This window comes from Cervus canadensis, chromosome 22, assembly GCF_019320065.1.
Source record: "Cervus canadensis isolate Bull #8, Minnesota chromosome 22, ASM1932006v1, whole genome shotgun sequence".
NCBI lineage: Eukaryota > Metazoa > Chordata > Mammalia > Artiodactyla > Cervidae > Cervus > Cervus canadensis.
The window spans coordinates 44,012,354-44,031,279 of record NC_057407.1 but is presented as its reverse complement, the minus strand read 5'-3'; the positions used below and the strand labels follow the sequence as shown (position 1 = coordinate 44,031,279).

General features: G+C 40.8%; 1 protein-coding gene across 7 annotated transcripts in view; it reads left to right on the top strand.

Annotated features, from left to right (window-relative positions):
- The window catches only part of SNRK (SNF related kinase), a 66,378-nt gene that overhangs the window by 42,786 nt on the left and 4,666 nt on the right, over positions 1-18,926 (top strand). For all 7 annotated transcript variants that reach the window (XM_043442089.1, XM_043442096.1, XM_043442091.1 and 4 more), the window contains 3 exons: positions 9,622-9,763; positions 13,322-13,534; positions 16,214-16,348. In XM_043442089.1, the coding sequence (XP_043298024.1) occupies positions 9,622-9,763; positions 13,322-13,534; positions 16,214-16,348 (490 nt within the window). The remainder of the gene's footprint in view (positions 1-9,621; positions 9,764-13,321; positions 13,535-16,213; positions 16,349-18,926) is intronic.

The window sequence follows — 18,926 nt, the reverse complement described above, 5'->3', positions numbered from 1 at the left end:
GTTTCTTTCTGGCCTTCCTGTCCTGTGCCATTGATCTGCGTTTCTGTCTTTCTGCCAGTGCCACGCTGTCTTGATTACTGTGGCTTTTACAGGACATTCTGAAGTTGAGGAGGCCGATTCCTCCAGCTCTGGTTTTTCTTTCTCAAGCTTCCTTTGGCTGTTTGAGGTCTTTTGTGTTTCCATATAAATTGTAGAATTTTTTCTTCTAATTTTGTGCAAAGGTGCCATTGATAATTTGATAGGGATTGCACTGAATCCGTAAATTATTTTAGGTAGTATAGTCATTTTCACAATATTGATTCTTTGAGTCCAAGAACATGGTATATATCTCCATCTGTTTGTATCATCATTGATTTCTTTCATGAGTGTTTTATAGTTTTCTGAGTATAGGTCTTTTGCCTCCTTAGGTAGGTTTATTCTTAGATTTTATTCTTTTTGTTGTGATGGTAAATGGATTGCCTCCTTAATTTCTCTTTCTGATCTTTCATTGTTAGTGTGTAGGAATGCAAGAGATTTCGGTGCGTTAATTTTGTATCCTACAACTTTACCAGATTCACTGATTAGCTCTAGTAGTTTTCTGCCATTATCTTTAGAATTTTCTATGTGTAGTGTCATTTCATCTGCAGTGACAGTTTTGCCTTTTCTTATTTGGATTCATTTTATTGCTTTTTCTTTTCTGATAGGTGTGGCTAGGACTTCCAAAACTGTGTTGAGTAATAGTGGTGAGAGTGGACATCCTTGTCTTGTTCCTGATTTTAGAGGAAATGCTTTCAGTTTTTCACCACTGAGAGTATTTACTCTGAATTTGTTGTCTATGGCCTTTATTATGTTGAGGTAGATGCCCTCTCTGCCTTTTTTCTGGAGAGTTTTTTTTTTTTTTTTTAATTATAAATGGGTATTGAATTTTGTCAAAAAAATTTTCTGCATGAGATCATCTCATTTTTACTGTTTAATTTGTTAATATGGTGTATCACATTGATTGGTTTTGTGTATATTGAAGAATCTTTGCATCCCTGGGATAAATCCCACTTGATTGTGCTGTATGATTCTTTTATTGTACGTTAGATTTTGTTGAGGATTTTTGTGTCCATGTTCATCAAGAATATTGGTTTGTAATTTTCTTTTTTTGTGGTATCTGTGTCTGTTTTGATATTACGGGATGGTGGCTTTGTAGAATGAGTTTTGAAGTGTTCCTCCCTCTGCAGTTTTTGGGAAGAGTTTGAGAAAGATGGGTGTTAGCTCTTCTCCAAATGTTTGATAGAATTCGCCTGTGAAACCATTTGGTCCTGGACTTTTGTATGTTGGAAGACTTTTGATTACAGTTTCAAATTCATTGCTTGTGATTGATGTTTATATTTTCTAGTTCTTCCCAGTTCAGTATTAGAAAGTTATACCTTTCTGAGAATTTCTCCATTTCTTCAAGGTTGTCCATTTTATTGGCATATAGTTGCTTGTAGTAGCCTCATGACTCTGTATTTCTGCCATGTCAGTTCTAATTTCTCCTTTTTCATTTCTCATTTTATTGATGTGAGTCCTCTTCCCTTTTTTCTTGATGATTCTGGCTAAAGATTCATCAGTTTTGTTTATGATCTCAAAGAACCAATTTTTAGTTTTACTGATATTTGTTATTGTATTCTTTATTTCTGTTCATTTTTTCTGCTCTGATGTTTATGATTTTTTTCCTTTACTAACTTTGGGTTTTGTTTTTCTTTCTCTAGTTACTTTAGGTGTAAGATTGTTTATTTGAGGTTTTTCTTGTTTCTTGAATTGCTGTAAACTTCCTCTTAGAGCTGCTTTTGCTGTGTCACATAGGTTTTGGGTCATCATTTGGGTCGTGTTTTCATTGTCATTTGCTTGTATTTTTAAATTTTTTTTTTTTTTTTTGGATTCCTTCAATGATCTCTTGGTTATTCAGCAGTGCACTGTTTAGCCTCCATATATTTGTGTTTTTTACTTTTTTTTTTTTTTCCTGTGATTGATTTATAATCTCACAGCATTGTGATCAGAAAAGATGCTTGATATGATTTCAGTTGTCTTAAATTTTCCAAGGCTTGATTTGTGGTTCAAGATGTGATCTGTTCTGGAGGATGTTCCACGTGCACTTGAGCAGGAAGTGTATTCTGCCCTTTCAAGTGGAATGTCCTATAAATTCAATTAAATCTGTCTGGTCTGTTGTGTCATATAAGGTTGTGTTTCCTTATTTTCTGTCTGGATTATCTGTCCATGGTGTAAGTGGGGTGTTGAAATCCCCCTGCACTATTATTGTAAAGTCTGTTTTATCTAAGAGTATTACTACTCCAGTTTTGATTTCCATTTGCATGAACCATCTCTTCCCATCCCCTCATTTTCAGTCTATACATGTCTCTGGTTCTGAAGTAAGTCTCTTGTAGATGACGTACGTATATATGGGTATTGTTTTTGTATCCATTCAGCCAGTCTGTGTTTCTTGATTGGAGCGTTTAATCCATTTACAGTCAAGGTAATTATCAATATGTATGTGCCTGTTACCATTTTAAAAATGATTTTGGTTTGTTTTTGTCGGTTTTTTTTCTTCTCTTATGTTTCTGCCTAGAGCAGTTCCTTTAGCATTTGTTGTAAAGCTGGTTTGGTGGTGATAAAGCCTCTTAGCTTTTGCTTGTCTGTAAAGCTTTTGATTTCTCTCTGCCACTCTCTCTGGCCTGCATAGTTTCTGCTGAAAATCAGCTGATAACCTTTTGGGGATTTCCTGGTATGTCATTTGTTGCTTTTCCCTTGCTGTGTTTAATACTTTTTCTTTGAATTTAATTTTTGTTAGTTTGAATTTTATGTATCTTGGTGTGTTCCTCCTTGGGTTTAGCCTGCATGGCAGCGGTCCCTAACCCTGGTACTTGTCTGCGGCCCGTTAGTAAAGATGCACATGCAGAGCTTCATCTGCCGCTCCCACTGCTCACGTGACCGCCTGGACCACCTCCTCCCCCCCAGTCCACGGAAAAGTTACCTTCAGTGAAGCTGGTCCTGGTGCCAGGAAAGGCTGGAAACCCCTGCTGTGTGGGACTCTGCTTCCTGAACTTGGGCGGCCGTCTTCTTCTCATGTTAGGGAAGTTTTTGTCTGTGACCTCTTCAAATATTTTCTCAGACTCTTTCCCTTCTTCAGGGGCCCCTATCATTTGAATGGTGGTTCGTTTAATGTCCCAGAGGTCTCTGAGACTGTCCTCAATTCTTTTCTTTTTTATAAATTCTGCTCCTCAGCAGTTATTTCGACATTCTGTCTTCCAGCTCACTTGTTTGTTCTTCTGCCTCAGTTATTCTGCTGTTGATTTCTTTTGCTGTGTTTTTCATTTTGGTTATTGTGTTGTTTATCACTGTTTATTTGTTCTTTTGTTGTTCTAGCTCCTTGTTACACATTTCTTATATTTTCTCCATCTCTGTCTCCACTCTATTTCTGAAATTTTGGGTCATCCTTGCTATCATTTCTGTTCATCCTTTTTCAGGTAGCTTGCCTGTTTCCTCTTCCTTTATTTGGCCTTGTAGATGTTTAGCTTGTTCTTTCATTCGTGACTTGTTTTTTGTCGTCTCACTTTTTTGATGGGTGAAGCCGTGTTCCTGTTTTACTGTTGTTTGGGTTGAGGCATTCAGCCCTGGAGTTTGCAGGCAGTTGGGTAGAGGCAGGTTTGCTGTGGAGGGCAGGGTCTTGGCGAGGGGGGGTACCTAGGCTCAGGACCCCTGTGCAGGGGAATAGGTCCTTGCGGGGGAGGTGCAGGGGAGGGAGCTTAGGTTCTGTGTAGCTGGAAGGGAGAGGTTTGGCCCCGGACCCCAGCAGGCTTGCCAGAACCCAAGCAGGTGTGGAAAATGCTGGCTGGCTCCCCTCTAATTCCCCAGTCCCCTGAAGGTCTTCCCCCATCCTTGCTGATCTTACAGTGAGTGGGCACCCCTGGACGTGGGACGCCCACCCCTCCCCCAGCTGCCCCTTAGGGGCTCCCGTCCGTCTCTCCCCTACTTTTCCTCCCCTCCCTGCCTCCCGTTATCCCCCAGGATCCGCGAGGCTGGAGAGGGCCTCGGGGGACTGAGGTTCAGGCTCTGGACCCAGCAGGCCGCCCGGGGCCTGAGTGGGCAGCAGCAGCACTGGCCCCGTTCCCTTCTGGTCCCAGTCCCCTGAGATCCCCCTCTTTGCTGACCTCCTCACCATGAGTGAGCCCCTGCAAGCATGGGAACCTCTCCCCTCCCTCAGCCGTCCCTCAGGGTTGCTGGTCCCCCCACCTGCACTTCTCCTCCCCTCCCAACCCCCTGAACTCTGCCTGGTCATGAAGGGGGTTCCTCCCGTCCACTTAGGTGTCCAGGGTCCCGCTCAGCGCCTGGTAGTGGCCCTAGTTGTGAGGAGACAAACTCTGCATCCTCCTACCTGCCATCTTGACTCTGCCTCAGTGTTTATGCATTTTTATTGAAAGCAGTTTAAAATCGCCTCCTCCTTTGGGGAGGAGACAGTCAAGTATACATTATAAACGAAAATGTGAGTTTCCGTCCTTGTGTAATGAACATCAGTGGAAGGTTTATTTTACAGTTAATTTCTAGATTATGACCATTGTGTACCATGAAGGACACATGCATTGAAGGGAGAATAATTGTAATTACCACTTGTTCACAGTGGCTTGAGAGTTGGAGCAGGTGACCAGAAATAGCAGGTTCATGTTGTACAAATCTGGTTTAAGTTAAACATCAGCTATATAATTTTCTTTAAAAATCGTAAGAAGGTATTCCTAGAGCTGAGGTTATAAATTCTTCTCATGGAATATTTCAGAAACAGGTGCAAGTAGCCACCATTTCTGATTGTTTGAGTGGAGATGGCCCTTTGGGTTCCAGAATCAAGATAAAGAAGTGTGGGTCAGTGAGGGGAGTGGAATCCGAAGCTACCTGCTGTCCTGGGGCAGGAAAATAATTCCAGCATCCAGCAAGTAGTGCCAGGCGGCCTCTTGGGGACACTGCGGAGCCAAGGTTTGAACTGAGGGATCCTCAGGTTCCTTTCATTCTCATTTTTATAAATGCTTTAATTTTAGTAGATTTCCCCATCTCCTTCAATAATTTCTACTGGGAAAATTAATAAAATTTATTGAACATATAGAAAAACCACAGGTGTGTGTAACTTTTGGGCTTCTGCATTTATTGCCCTTTTTGTTTAGCTTGGAGCAAGGAAAAGATTTTATTAACAAGTCTTAATTCCCATGGAATCTACATAATTTTGAGTATTTAAGTGAAAACAGCAGTTGAGTGTTAACAGATGTGGTGACCAAGGCCACATGCCCTGTCACTTGCTCTCTTCTAAGCTTTCCATGGTCTAGAAAGCTCATGGAATTGATGTTGTGTTACTTGAACATTGATATTATCATGTCTACACTTTTCGTTTTTGGATTAAATGAATGACTTATGATGTCCTTCCTAAATGGAGTCATTCTGTTTTCATCTGAAAGAAACATCATTTTTCCATCTCGGTGATGGCTTCATTTTTTATTTAGTGGCAAGAAGTAGCGGGTAGTTTGTTATCACAGGAGTCAGTGTAATGCTGGAGTTCTGAAGGTCCTCAGATTATCAGCTGGTCCAGGCGCCTATGCAGGAGATTAGACAGATGATTACTCAGCCTTTCCTGAAATACTTAGAGTGATAAGAAACGTACTATCATGGTAGCATCTGCTGTTGAAGTCAGCGTTGCCCTCCTGGTTGCTTACACCCTCAGTCCTAGTTCTTTCCTCTGAAGTAACACATAGCAGTCTTTTTCCTCGTCGACACCCCAGCCCGGGAAAAGTTTCCTCTCCAGGAGCTTCAGTTTTCTGGTCTGTCACATGGTGTGGTTACCTAACCAGGGTTGAGGTTTGAGAACAGCCTGAAGAGTTGTAACCTTGGGCAAAACCCCTTGCATGTTTCAGAGCATTAATGTCTTAGTTTCATCTCTGGTGCATAATGTAATGGGGAAAATGGCAGTGTGTGTCCATAGATTTGGGAATCCTGATAGGTACTTTAAATTTCTATTCTTGTCACTAAGAAATGATAATTCATTTGTTTATTGAACATTTATTGACTGTTCACTGTGTGCCTGACACTTGGATCTTAAGTGAATATAAAAACAGAGTAAGACAGATACCTTCTCTGCCTGATCGGGGCTTACCTTCTCTTCCCTAGATCTTTTTACTTTGAGTTATAGATGACTTTTTAAAATTTCCATTTTCTTTAAATGTTTTTATATTTATTGGAGTAAAGTTGATTGACCATGTTGTGCTAGTTTCAGGTATGCAGCAGAGTGATTTAGTTATACGTATGAATTCTTTTTTCGGATTCCTTTCCTATATAGGTTATTACAGAGTATTGAGTAGAATTCCTTATGCTGTATAGTGGATCCTTATTGATGATCTATTATATGTCTGATCTATATATATGATGATCTATAATATGTATATTATATATACATATATATATATGTATATGTGCGTGTATACATTTATATTTGTGTGTATACATTAAACCCAACCTCCTAATTTTTCCCTCCCATCAGTCTTTCCCCTGTGGTAACCTTAAGTTTGTTTTCTAAGAGTGAATCTCTTTCTGTTTTGTAAGTTCATTTGTATTATTTTTTGGATTCTACATAAAAGTGATGTTACATGATACTTATCTTTGTCTGACTTATTTACTATGATGATGTCCAAGTCTATTCAAGTCACTGCAAATGGCATTATTTCTTTTTTATGGCTAAGTAATAGTCAATTGTAATATATATGTACCACATCTTCTTTATTTGTCTATCGATGGATATTTAGGTTGTTTCTATCTCTTGGCTGTTGTAAATAGTTTGCAAAAAAACATGGGATTGCATGTACGTTTTAAAAGTAGTTTTCTGCAGATTTATGCCCAGGAGTGGGATTGCTGGAACATTCGGTATCTCTGTTTTTAGTTTTTCAAAGAATCTCAGTACTCTTCTCCATAGTGACTGTTACCAATTTACATTGCCACCAACAGTGTAGGAAGGTTCCCTTTTCTTCACACCCTCTCCAACATTTATTGTTTGTAGACTTTCTGATGATGGCCATTCTGACTGAGGTGATGTGATATCTCAATTAGTTTTGATTTGCATTTCTCTAATAAGTGATGTTGAGCATCTTTTCATGTGTTTTTTGGACATCTGTATGTCTTCTTGGGAGAAATCTATTTAGATTTTCTGTCCATTTTTTATTGTTTGTTGTTTTTTTAAAATATATTGAATTGCACGAGCTGTTTGTATATTTTGGAAATCAATCTCTTGTTGGTCAGATCATTTGCAAATGTTTTCTCCCATTCTGTGGATTGTCTTTTTTTTTTTTTTTTATGGTTTCCTTTAAGTTTAATTAGATCCCTCCCCCCTATTTTTTTCATTACTTTAGGAGGTGGATCCAAAAAGAATTTCCTGCATTTTGTGCCAAAGAGTGTTCTCATATTTTCTTCTAAGACTTTTATAGTATTTAACCTTACATTTAGATCTTTTATCCATTCTGAGTATATTTTTGTGTATTGTGTTAGAGCGTGTTCTGATTTCATTCTTTTAGGCATCGCTGTCCGGTTTTCCCAGCACCACTAATTGAAGAGACTGTCTTGTCCCCATTGTGTGTTCTTGCCTTCTTTGCCATAGATTAATTGACCACAGGTACATAGGTTTATTTCTGGTCTTTCAGTCCTACTGATCTATAAGCCTGTCTTTGTGCCAGGTACCATATGGTTTTGATTATTGTATCTTTATAGTATTGTCTGAAGTCAGAAAGCTTGATTCCTCCAGCTGTTTTTCTTTCTCATGACTGCTTTGGCTTTTCGGGATCCTTTGTGTTTCCACATACATTTTAAGATTTTTTGTTATAGATCTGAAAAAATGCCATAGGTAATTCGGTAGGGATTGCATTCAGTCATTGGATAGTATAGTCATTTTAACAATATTGTTCTTCCAATCCACGAACGTGGTATATCTTTCCATCTGTTTGTGTCATCTTTGATTTCTTTCATCATTGTTTTCAGATTATCGATCTTTTGTTTCCTTATGTAGGTTTATTCCTAGGTGTTATTCTTTTTGATGCAATGGTAAATGATACTGTTTCCTTAATTTCTCTTTCTGATCTTGTGTTAGTGTATAGAAATGCAGGATGTATGGCTGATTCATGTCAATGTATGGCAAAAACCACTACAAGATTGTAAAGTAATTAGCCTCCAACTAATAAAAATAAATAGAAAAAAAAAGAAATGCAGGAAGTTTCTGTGTATTAGTGTTGTATCCTACCACTTCACTGAACTCATTGATGAACTCTAGTAGTATTCTCGCAGCGTATGTAGGATTTTCTATGTGTAATACCATCTCATCTGCAAACAGTGACAGTTTTACTTTGTTTCCAACTTGTATTCCCTTTCTTTTTCTTCTCTGATTCTTATGGCTAGGTCTTCCAAAACTGTGTTGAATAAAAGTGGCAAGAGTGGACATCCTTTCTTGGTCCTGATCTTAGAGGAAATGCTTTCAGCTTTTCACTGTTGAGAATGATATCTGTGTGTTTGTCATAAATGGCCTTTATTAGGTTGAGGTAGGTTCCCTTTGTGCTCACTTTCTGGAGACTTTTTATCATAAATGAGTGTTGGATTTTGTCAGAAGCTTTTCCTTTGCATCTGTTGAGATGATCATCTGGTTTTTATTCTTCAGTTTGTTAATGTGGTATATTACACAGATTGATTTGTGAATATTGAAAAATCCTTGCATCCCTGGGATAAATCCTACTTGATCATTGTTGAATTCAGTTTGCTAGTATTTTGTTGAGAATTTTTGTATCTGTGTTTATGAATGATACTGGCCCATATTTTTCTTTTCTGTGATATCTTTTTCTGGTTTTGGTATCAAGGTGATCTTGGCCTCTTAGAATGAGTTTGGGAGTTTTCCTTTCTCAGGCATATTTTGAAATATTTTCTGAAGGATAGATGTTAACACTTCTCTAAATGCTTGATATAATTCACCTGTGAGTCCATCTGTTCCTGGACTTTTGTTTGGGAGCTTTTGGTTTTTTTAATCACAGTTTTAGTGTCATTATTTGTTTTTGGTTTGTACATAGTTTCTGTTTCTTCCTGGTTTAGTCTTGGAAGATTGTATCTTTCTAAGAATTTGTCCAATTCTTTTAGCTTGTGTGTTTTATTGGCAGACACCTGCTTATAGTACTCTTGTGATCCTTTATATTTTATGGTGTCTGCTATAACTTTTCGTTTCTAATTTTATTGATTTGAGCCTTTTTCATTTTTTTCTTTTCTGGTTAAAGGTTCATCAATTTTCTTTATCTTTTCAAAGAACCAGGTTTTAGTTTTATTGATCTTTGCTATTATTTTCTTCATCCCTGTTTCATTTATTTCTGACCTGGTCTTTATGACTTCTTTCCTTCCACTTTTTTGTCTGTTTCCTGAAGTAGGATTGTCTTGCTCTAAACTTCCTTCTTTGAGCTGCTGTTGCTGCATCCCGTAGGTTTTGGATTGTCGTTTTCATTTTCACTTGTTCCCAGGTTTTTTGCCTGTTCAAAATAAAATAAACTTGATAGTGTACTTTTATTCCTCTGAATGTTTTAGTTTTCTTATTAATTTAGTGTTTAACAGTATGTCTTTGATTTACAGATATATGGAGTCTGGGAGTGATCCTTTTCATGTTGGTATGTGGGCAGCCACCCTTTCAAGAGGCCAATGACAGTGAAACATTGACCATGATCATGGATTGCAAATACACAGTACCATCCCACGTGTCTAAAGAGTGTAAAGAGTAAGTAAAAAATAAAAAGTGTATATGTATCTTTGTTCATTTTAACTTTTGAACCCAGTGTTTATGCTCTTGGTAAGAGTGTTTTGGGAGTTAACCCCAGAATGTGATTTGAAATTTAATGTTGGAGAACATAATGTATTAGTTTGTGTTTCAAATAAGCTAGTTTTCAAGAAACCCATTATATGCCTCCTCAGCCTCCAGGAGTGGTGGGTTACTTTCGCTTGAAGAACTGCAGTAAGAACTACTTTCTGTTTTTGCTCCTGGAATTATTTAAAGCTCCAGAGAAGAGTTAGGGGATTTGCTTTCCTGAAATAGACTATCAACACACTATTTTTGGGTATACAAGGCGTGCTTCATAATTTTATTCATGTACTCCTCCCCGCCGTTGACTAAAGAGCTCTGTTTGGTTCATGTGACTATAGGAAGAGTACATGCAAGCTGATTATTTGGAATTTAAAGTACTATATATAGCACTGTGATGTATATAGTGATAAATTCATAATGAAATAAAAGAACTGTTGGAAGTTCAGTATTTCATTGATTTAAAGTTTTTAGTTTCTCCCATCATTTGATATGAAGGAAATCTGATAGTTTGAGGAATCTTCTCTGCAAGTGGATCCCTATCTTAGGCCATAGTTAAGAACTTAGGAATTCAAACTCTCGAGATTCAAATACTAGTTTTTCAGTTTACTAATGATGTGAGAATGGTGGAACCTACCTTACAGGGTTATTTTGGAAATGAAATGAATTAATGTATGTAAAGCTTGTAGCTCAGTCTTAGCACACTCAGAATGAATATTGGTGGTGATTATCATCGTCATCATCCTTATGCCCTGTTGTTATTCTCTATCCCGGAAGCAGGCTGCTGTCTGTGGGTGTATGTTGTGTGTGTGTGTTAGATGTTTGTATTTCAGGAGTATCTTCATAGCCCTTTCTGAAGAAAAAACAGAGTAACATTATGTTTATGTTGACATATATCATTCAGAAGAACAGATAAAATGTGTATGTGATAAAGTGAGCACCTTTGTACCCAGTAGCCAGCTCAAGAAAAGGAACAATTCTAATATTTTAGAAGCCTCTTCTTGGCATCTCCTTCTCGGAGGGATTATCTTTAATTAATCATAGGACCATTCAGTTTCTCCTTTTTCCTGTGTCAGTTTTGCTAAGTTTTGTTTTTTAAAGGAACTTACCATTTTATCTAAATTATCAAATTTCTTGGCCTCAAGTATTTATAACATTCTCTAATTATATTATGAAAGCTGGTTGATTAGTGGATTTGTTGTCCTTTTTTCATTCTAGTATTGATTTTTTTGCCTTCTTCTATTTTTGCTTTCTTTGTTTTTTGTCTTGATCAGGCCTGCCTGAGGTTTGTTCATTTTAATGTTTCTAAGAGCTGTCTTTTGTTTTTCTTGATTTACTGTTGTATTTTTTTTTGCTTGTTTTATGCTACTGATACTATTTTGTCTGTGTTATTTCCTGCTACCTACTTAATGCATTAGCTCATTTTTCCATTTTCTTCTGTTGAATATTCCATAAATTTTTCTTTTCTAATGTAGTGGTTAAGTACCATTTTACCTGCATCCGACTAGTTTTGATTTATAGTCTTTTGTTACTCAGTTCTGATTATTGTCTAGTTTCCGTGTGTTTATTTAACCCATTACTTTTAGAAGGGTGTTTTAAATTTCCAAATGTGCAAGGGTTTTACTAATCAGCTTTTTGTTATTCATTTCTAACTTAATTGCATTGTGATCCAAGGCTATAGTCTATATGGTACTAGTTTTTATTAACTTGGTAAGGCTTGCTTTTGGATTAGCATGGAGTCAGTTTTTGTAAATAATCCTTCTATTCTAGAAAAGAATGTACACTTTCTAATTGTTGGGTCAGACTTCTTTATAAATCCTTAAGACTAAGCTTGTTAATTATGCTGTTCAAAATTATTTAAATCCTTTCCTAGTTATTTGACTTAATCTACCACTTAATGAGATATTCTTCCACTATGTAGAATGCTATCATAGGCAAATAAAGAGTTATTACCCCCATCAATACAACATGACAGGTCAGCTTATTTTTTTGTATTTGGAAGTCTGTCAGTTTTTGCTTTTGGTGTTTTGGGGGGGAATATTATTAAATCCAAACAAGTTGAAAACTGTTGTGTCTTCCTGGTGAGTTGAACCTTTGTATCCCTGTCTATTCTAATAATGCTTTGGGCCTTAAAATCAGTCTGTGTCATCTAGTTTTAGCTAATCACACCAGTCTTCTTTTGGCTAGCAGTCATGTGCTATATAGTTTTCCGTTCTTTAAATCTTTTATTGTCTTGTTTTTAGGTACATCGTTTTTTAGCAACTAGGAGCTAGAATTTGGATTAATACCATCTAACCATTTGAGCATTTTGTCTTTTAATTGGAGAGTTCATTCGATTTATTATTATTGTACTCACTGATAGATATAGATGTATTTGAAGTCTGCATTCTTAATTTCCCATCCTGTCTTTAAGTTCTTGCAGTGGAACTTGGTTTCCATTGCATTTTGTTTTTTTCACTGGGATGTCAGGTTTCTTGTAAGTTCTTATAAGTTATAGTTCCGACACAAAGAATTTGTATTTGCTTTCCTCCTAGCTACCCAGGGGCATTTCCACCCTGAAACCTCTTAAAAGTAACCACACAGATTTAGTGTCATTAATTTGGACCACAAACTTGTGTGAGGACCAGCTTGTACCTAGAAGTTCTTAGAAGAAACTCCCCTCTCCCCCCTCTGCAGCAGTGTTGAGGCAGGCAGGTTTCCACCTTGACATGTTAGCAGAAGATGGGTTTCTCACTTCTCATTCCTCCCCACACTGAAGCTGGGTCCCAGTTCTTTGCTAGGTTCTAGTTGTACTTCTCACCTTCAGGAGGCTCTGCACAACCATTATATTCTGCGTATATTCTGTTTTCAGTTACTCAGTGCAGAAGCAGGAAAAATCAGAGCAAGGCCAGCTTTGTCATTAGCTCCTAAGAGTCTTACTTTTGCTCTATTTTTACTTGCTGAGTAGTTCGTCCATCTCTTCATCCTTCTATCTTTTCTTCCCGTCTTTCATCCCTCCTTCCTTCTTGCCAACACAACCCCCTAAAGGTAGATGACATTTTGGTTGCTTTCATCAGGATGGTCATTCATTCTTCTGGAAACAGAAGTTAGCTCAGCACCCTATTCTCTGTGTTGTAGCTGGTGGTTGTATCAGGTTCTGGTGTGCCACTTCCCCAGTTAACTCAGGGGCAGATGTTGATACCTAGTGTTAATTCTAGGTGATAGGAAACTGCATTTGTGTGTTTGGCTTGTCTGGTGGTTATGATTTTTTATTCTGTGAATCTGTGTGTTGGGCTTGTCTGGCGGTTATGATTTTTTATTCTGTGAATCTGACGACACCAAATCTCCTTCATTCCCATCAGCCCCACCATCAGCACTGGTGAACCTGATAAAATCGATGGTATAAGTTTAGGAAACAATTTTGAAAAATACAGTAGCTCACCATTACTCATCCCTGCCAGGACTTTGCTTTAACAATGGACTTACCTTCCTTTCCAGCCTGATCACACGAATGCTACAGAGAGATCCCAAGAGGAGGGCCTCTTTAGAAGAGATTGAAAACCATCCTTGGCTTCAAGGAGTGGACCCTTCCCCGGCCACGAAGTATAACATCCCGCTCGTGTCGTATAAAAACCTGTCGGAAGAGGAGCACAACAGCATCATCCAGCGCATGGTGCTCGGGGACATAGCGGACCGCGACGCCATTGTCGAGTACGTCGGCGCTCGCCAGTGCAGGGCCGTGGGTTAGGGTTCTTGGGCTGGGCCCTTTAAAAAAAAAAAAAAGTTTGTCTTAAAATTTTGTTTATTTATTTATTTTTGGCTATGCTGGGTCTTCGTTGCTGCGTGGGCTTTTCTCTAGCTGCAGAAAGCGGGGGCTGCCCTCTAGGTGAGGTGCGCGGGCCTCTCAGAGCGGTGGCTTCCCTTGTCGTGGCGCAGGCTCTAGGGCTCCTGGGCTCGGCAGTCGCGGTCCCCAGGCCCTAGAGCACAGGCTCAGTAGCTGTGGCGCGGGCCTTGCTGCGAGGCACGTGGGACCTCCGGGTCAGGGAAGGAGCCCGTGTCCCATGCACTGGCAGGCAGGTTCTTGACCACTGAGCCGCCAGGGAGTCCTGGGCGCTCTCAGTGGGGCGGGGCCTGTGGACGAGGTGTAGTGGTTGGAGTTCCCAGTTGGCAGGGCTTACGTCACTTATCTCTAGAGTTCCTGGCCCCGGGCCTGGCTCATAGGTTTTGTTGTCTTTTGTTTTTATTTTTGTTCTAGTAGACAAGCACACCATTTCTCGTGGTGTCAGTGAGTCCTGTGGCCTTTCTTCCTGCTCACAGAGGTGAATCGGAGTAGACCGTTTTGTGTCCCGGTAGCGACACGGTCCATTGCTGGGTCCTCCTAACTCCTGGGTCTCCCTCTGGTCCCCACGGGGAAGCAGGGGCAGACCACAAGTTCTTCAAGGCAGGAGTCGGCCTGTCTGTAGTCACACATTTTCATAAGTAAGGGTGTAGAGGCCCACAGCCAAGGCCGTGTGTGCGCACGCTACCGGAGTCACTGTGAGAAGGACCATACGACTTAACGAAACTCAGATGTTACTGTCTGGCTTTTTAGAGCCTTTGCTACAGTAACCTGGAGCCCATGAGATGCACAAGTTAGTTGTATTTTTTAAAAACCGAAGCCAGTTTTTTATAACCTGTGAAGTTTGAAATCAAGGGTAATATAAAGATACAGTTGCTTTAACAATGATTCATTTCTCTAAGAGGTCCTGTCTGTAACAATATGAAGTGTTCTACAAGTCAAAAGTCATTTAACCGATTGGATGAAACAGTTGAGGATGATAAATGAGGATATACTCTGGGGGATTCCCCTCAAGGGGTCCACTCTGGCCTGGCTGAGTGTTCTGACCCAGGTTTCTGACCGCCAGGAGGAGGAGGCTGCGGGCTGGACGTACCACTGCAGCGGGGTGGGCTGTCAGGCTCAGCTCCCCAGGTCTGGTCCTTGAGAAGGGTGGTGTCTTTATAAAGGACATGCAGCTTTAGGGTATACGGCAAAGAAGAATTTATAAAAATAAACTCAGGCTCATAGTTTTGGTTTAAGTACAAACATCTGCAGGTTTCTGAGTGTGTTTTGAGTTTTCACAGATTGACCGGTTACTGAAATGACCTAAACAAATGGAGAAGAGCAGGACACTTGCTCTTTTTGCCAAGGATACTCACCGTAGGAATGTGTAGAGGATGATTTTTCACTTTTGAGTGGATAAAAGGCTATTTGCATCTCCTTGAATTGGCTTGAGTCTTAAATAAATACATGCAGTGGTGTCCTGTAGAACTGTTTGATTTATGTAAATTCAATTGTAAATCCAAAAGGAGAGATAATTTGAAGTCTCAGGTGTTCCCAGCAGTTCTCAGGCTAATCTTGCCTGCTGCCCACATTATGAGCAGCTCCCCATTGCAGGGTGCTTCCTGAATTCAGAGACACATTTGTCAGTCCCCTTAACACAAGCCCGCAGCTTTATCTGGTGCTCGGTTGAGGAAACACTCTGAGAAGTCATTCTGGTCCGGGATTTCACCTCGATGTCTGACTTCAGAATCTCTCACCCTGGCCCTGGTGGTTTTACGAGGAGTAGCCTCTGTATCGTGTCCTTCCTGAGTGTTCACCGTGTAAGCTCGCTCACACAGAGGGTCCTGAAGCATCGTCGTGTGTTTCTGGCCTTGTGGCTCCTCCGTAGCGCCCCCTCCAGGGTCCGTCCCAGCTGCGGGGGGCGGGGGGTGCCCCGTGGGCATGTATGTGCCCAGCACAGTGCCGGCCAGACTGAGGACTCAGCACTACTTTTGAGGTGGATGTACAAATTTCATTTTATTCACAGATTTTATTCAAAGAAGAGGCTAATAACATGCTTTCAATAGATTAGTAATGCATTAGTGTCTGAAAATGCCAGTAAGCACATAGTGTAAAAGGAAAAGCGCTTTCTAATTTTTCTGACTGATACTCGTGTTTGAGTGCACGTTCACATAACTCATTTCATAATTCTGTCGGAAGCAAGTAAGCCACTCTCATGAAAATAAACTGACACACATTAAATTTTTGGATAATGTATACATTCTTGGAAATTTCATTATCTTAAGCATCTAAAACTGACATCCAGCCCAGCTGCCATCAGCATTTTGGGTTTTTCCTACTAACCGACCATTTTTATGCAGTTGTTTCTTAGAATTTTAAGAATGATCTACTACCAGGTTTTGGGTTTTTTTTCCCCTCCTTTTTGTGGGGGTTCCCTGCCCCCCTTAATTTTAAAGAATTCCAGGTCATTGGATTTCATTTGCTTTTACTTAAAAAACAAAAACTCAGTTGTGCTGTGCGAAGACAGACCTGCTGATGCGGCTTATGTTCTCTCTCCCTTACTTCCTCAGGGCCCTGGAAACCAACAGGTACAATCACATCACAGCCACTTACTTCTTGCTTGCTGAAAGGATCCTGAGGGAAAAGCAAGAGAAAGAAATACAAACCAGATCTGCAAGCCCTAGCAATATCAAGGCCCAGTTTAGGTGAGAAAAAAATCTTCACTGATTTTAGTAAGTTAACGTTTTGAAATAGCCAACTTTTCCTCAGTGTTTCCTGACTCTGTGGGGTGAGGGGATAAAGAGCGGTGACAGCCTCGCCGAGAGGCCGTGTGGGCTCCACGGGAGGGAGGGGCCGGGGTCCTCATCACCGGGGCCACCGTCCTCTCCTGGGCTCGCGGGGAGATGGGCTGTGCTGCTGGCCTGGCTGGGAAGACGGCTGTGCAGAAGCGGCCTCACGCTAGGGTGTCTGTCGCTGTTTCTGTTAAACTCTTCCAGATCTGACGTGTCATTTTGTTTTTAAGTTTTATTCCAGGAACAAGGCTGGGTTTTCCCTCAGTATCTGGAATAATTTTAGAAAACCTGCAGGGCATATCTGTGGCATGATCTTATCTCAGGATTGCAGGAATGTGACAGATCAGCTAGTTGATTTATTAGCTACTTCACCTTGGGAGTTCACCTAACCTCTGACTCGGCTTCCTCATCTGTGAAATGGGTGGAATAATGCTCTTTACTCCTTGAGGGTATCGTTGCGATAAACGAATTAATATATATGCGAGGTGGTTTGAACTGGGTCCCGTGTGTTTGCTGTCACTGTTGTGGCTTTTCCCCACCATGTCATCTTTGGCAGAGCAGTGACCCTGCACACGTCTCCCCTGTGGTTTCCTTCCCTTCCTTTTCCAGCTTTTTGCTGCTGCTGCTCTCCCGCTGCCTTCCTGCTCTTCTTTTTCTTGTACCATATTAGCTTTCCATTTAACCTCAAAACTTGGGAAGGCTTACAGAAGGGTTACTTTTGTCACCATTATGAAAATTTATTTAGAATTTATTTTTGTTCAGATAAAATAATGGAATTATAGTGGAATTAATAGTGATTCAAAAACAGAAGGATGCTCTTGATTCTTAGTAATTCTCTACTTGTACATCCAACTATATATGAACATATGTGTGTGTATATTTATAATAAATTACTGTTTAAAAGAAGAGTACCATTGGATTTTAAATTACTTGCAGTCAGCTTGCCACGGGTAGGTTGTTGCTTGGGGTGGCGCGACGGAGAAGAGACAAGAAAACATTCCCGGGTGACCAGAGACTAAATATTTAAAAGTTTAGTTTAACTGGAAGATGACTTTGGTAACTTCATTTATATCCTGGATGTTTTCTTGAGTAAAGAAAACCAGGCACTCTGTCTGGTGTCAGCTTGGAAAAGGACTGGGCCCCAGGGAAGGTGGGAACCCTTGCACATGGGACAAACCAGGAAAAGGTCGGTGAGTGGTTAGGGTCAGCCTAGTCCTGACCCGAGCCCTCCTGTGTGAAAGAGCAGAGTCACCGCAGGCCTGACCGCCTGGCCTGGAGCCACCTCAGTGTTTGGGAGAAGGGAACATTTGGAATTGAACTATTTTATTTTCAGTGGAACAGATCAGAATTCAATCTAAAGTTGATCAGACAGGTAAATTTATGAAACTGGCTTTACTTTATTATAGAAGTTACACAGCCAACAGCAGCTATAGAGAAGTACCAGAGCCTTCCATGCAATTTTCTGTTACTCACCTGGGGACTAGGCAGTGGAGATGCTGTGGGGGCCTGTCCTCCTCCTGGGTCCCCGGGCCCACTGGCACGGGTAGATGTCTGCTGACTTGCCTTGTCTTCATTGTCAAAATCCCAGACCCTAACTCACTTCCATTGCTGGGTGCGCCTTGGGGTCAGGGTGACCTGGATGCAGAAACGCGGCCTGAGACAGGAGACTGGTGTTAAGCAGCAGAGTTAGCGGTGGAGGGGGCAGTGGGTCCAGCCAGGGAGAGCCTGCCTGGAGAGGGTGCATTCTTTGTGTCCTGCCAGCGTGGGCTGGAAACACGTGCACTCGGTCAATACGAGAGCCTTGAGAGGTCCTCCGGGAGCCAACCCTCTGCGTGTGAACTGTGCTGTCAGCGCAGCTCGTTTATGGTTCTTGTTAGCAAACTTTCTTATCTCTTGTTAAGATAAGCTGTGATTTTCTCACAATGTCATGCTTATTTAGTCTAGCACAGCATTGGACCCAGATATGTTCTTAATAGATGTGAGCTATTTAACCATCTGATTAACTCACGTAAATGAGAAGTGGTGATGGAGTGGCTGGTTCAGCTGCAGGGCCCTCCCTCTTGTTTCTGGGTGGGCTCTGTTGTGGGGGAGAGAGAATCCCCTCCAGTCTTTGTCCTGCCCGCGAGTGGCCTGGCTGCGGCTCTGGGGGGTCTGACGTGCCTCCCACCGCAGGGCCACCCCAGTGTTTGCCAGGGTGCATTTTGAGTGGTTGCTCTTTGAGGAATAGATCCCGAAAGGAATGTTGGGTGCCATTTCCCAGGGCCCAAGGCTCACCTGGAGTTGGCACAGTTGTGTCGTGAGGACAGAGGACTTGTCCAGAGATGCTGCTTGACCTCAAAAACATTGAACACTCGGCTTCTGTAGATTACCGAGCAATGGGCAGCGAACAGGCCCACTCCATCCTTGAGAGAGAGGAGGAAGCTCTGAGTTGGGGAACAGAGGTCTGCTGTAAACTCATGGGTTTTTTAAAGCTACAGGTTTGATTGGGTTT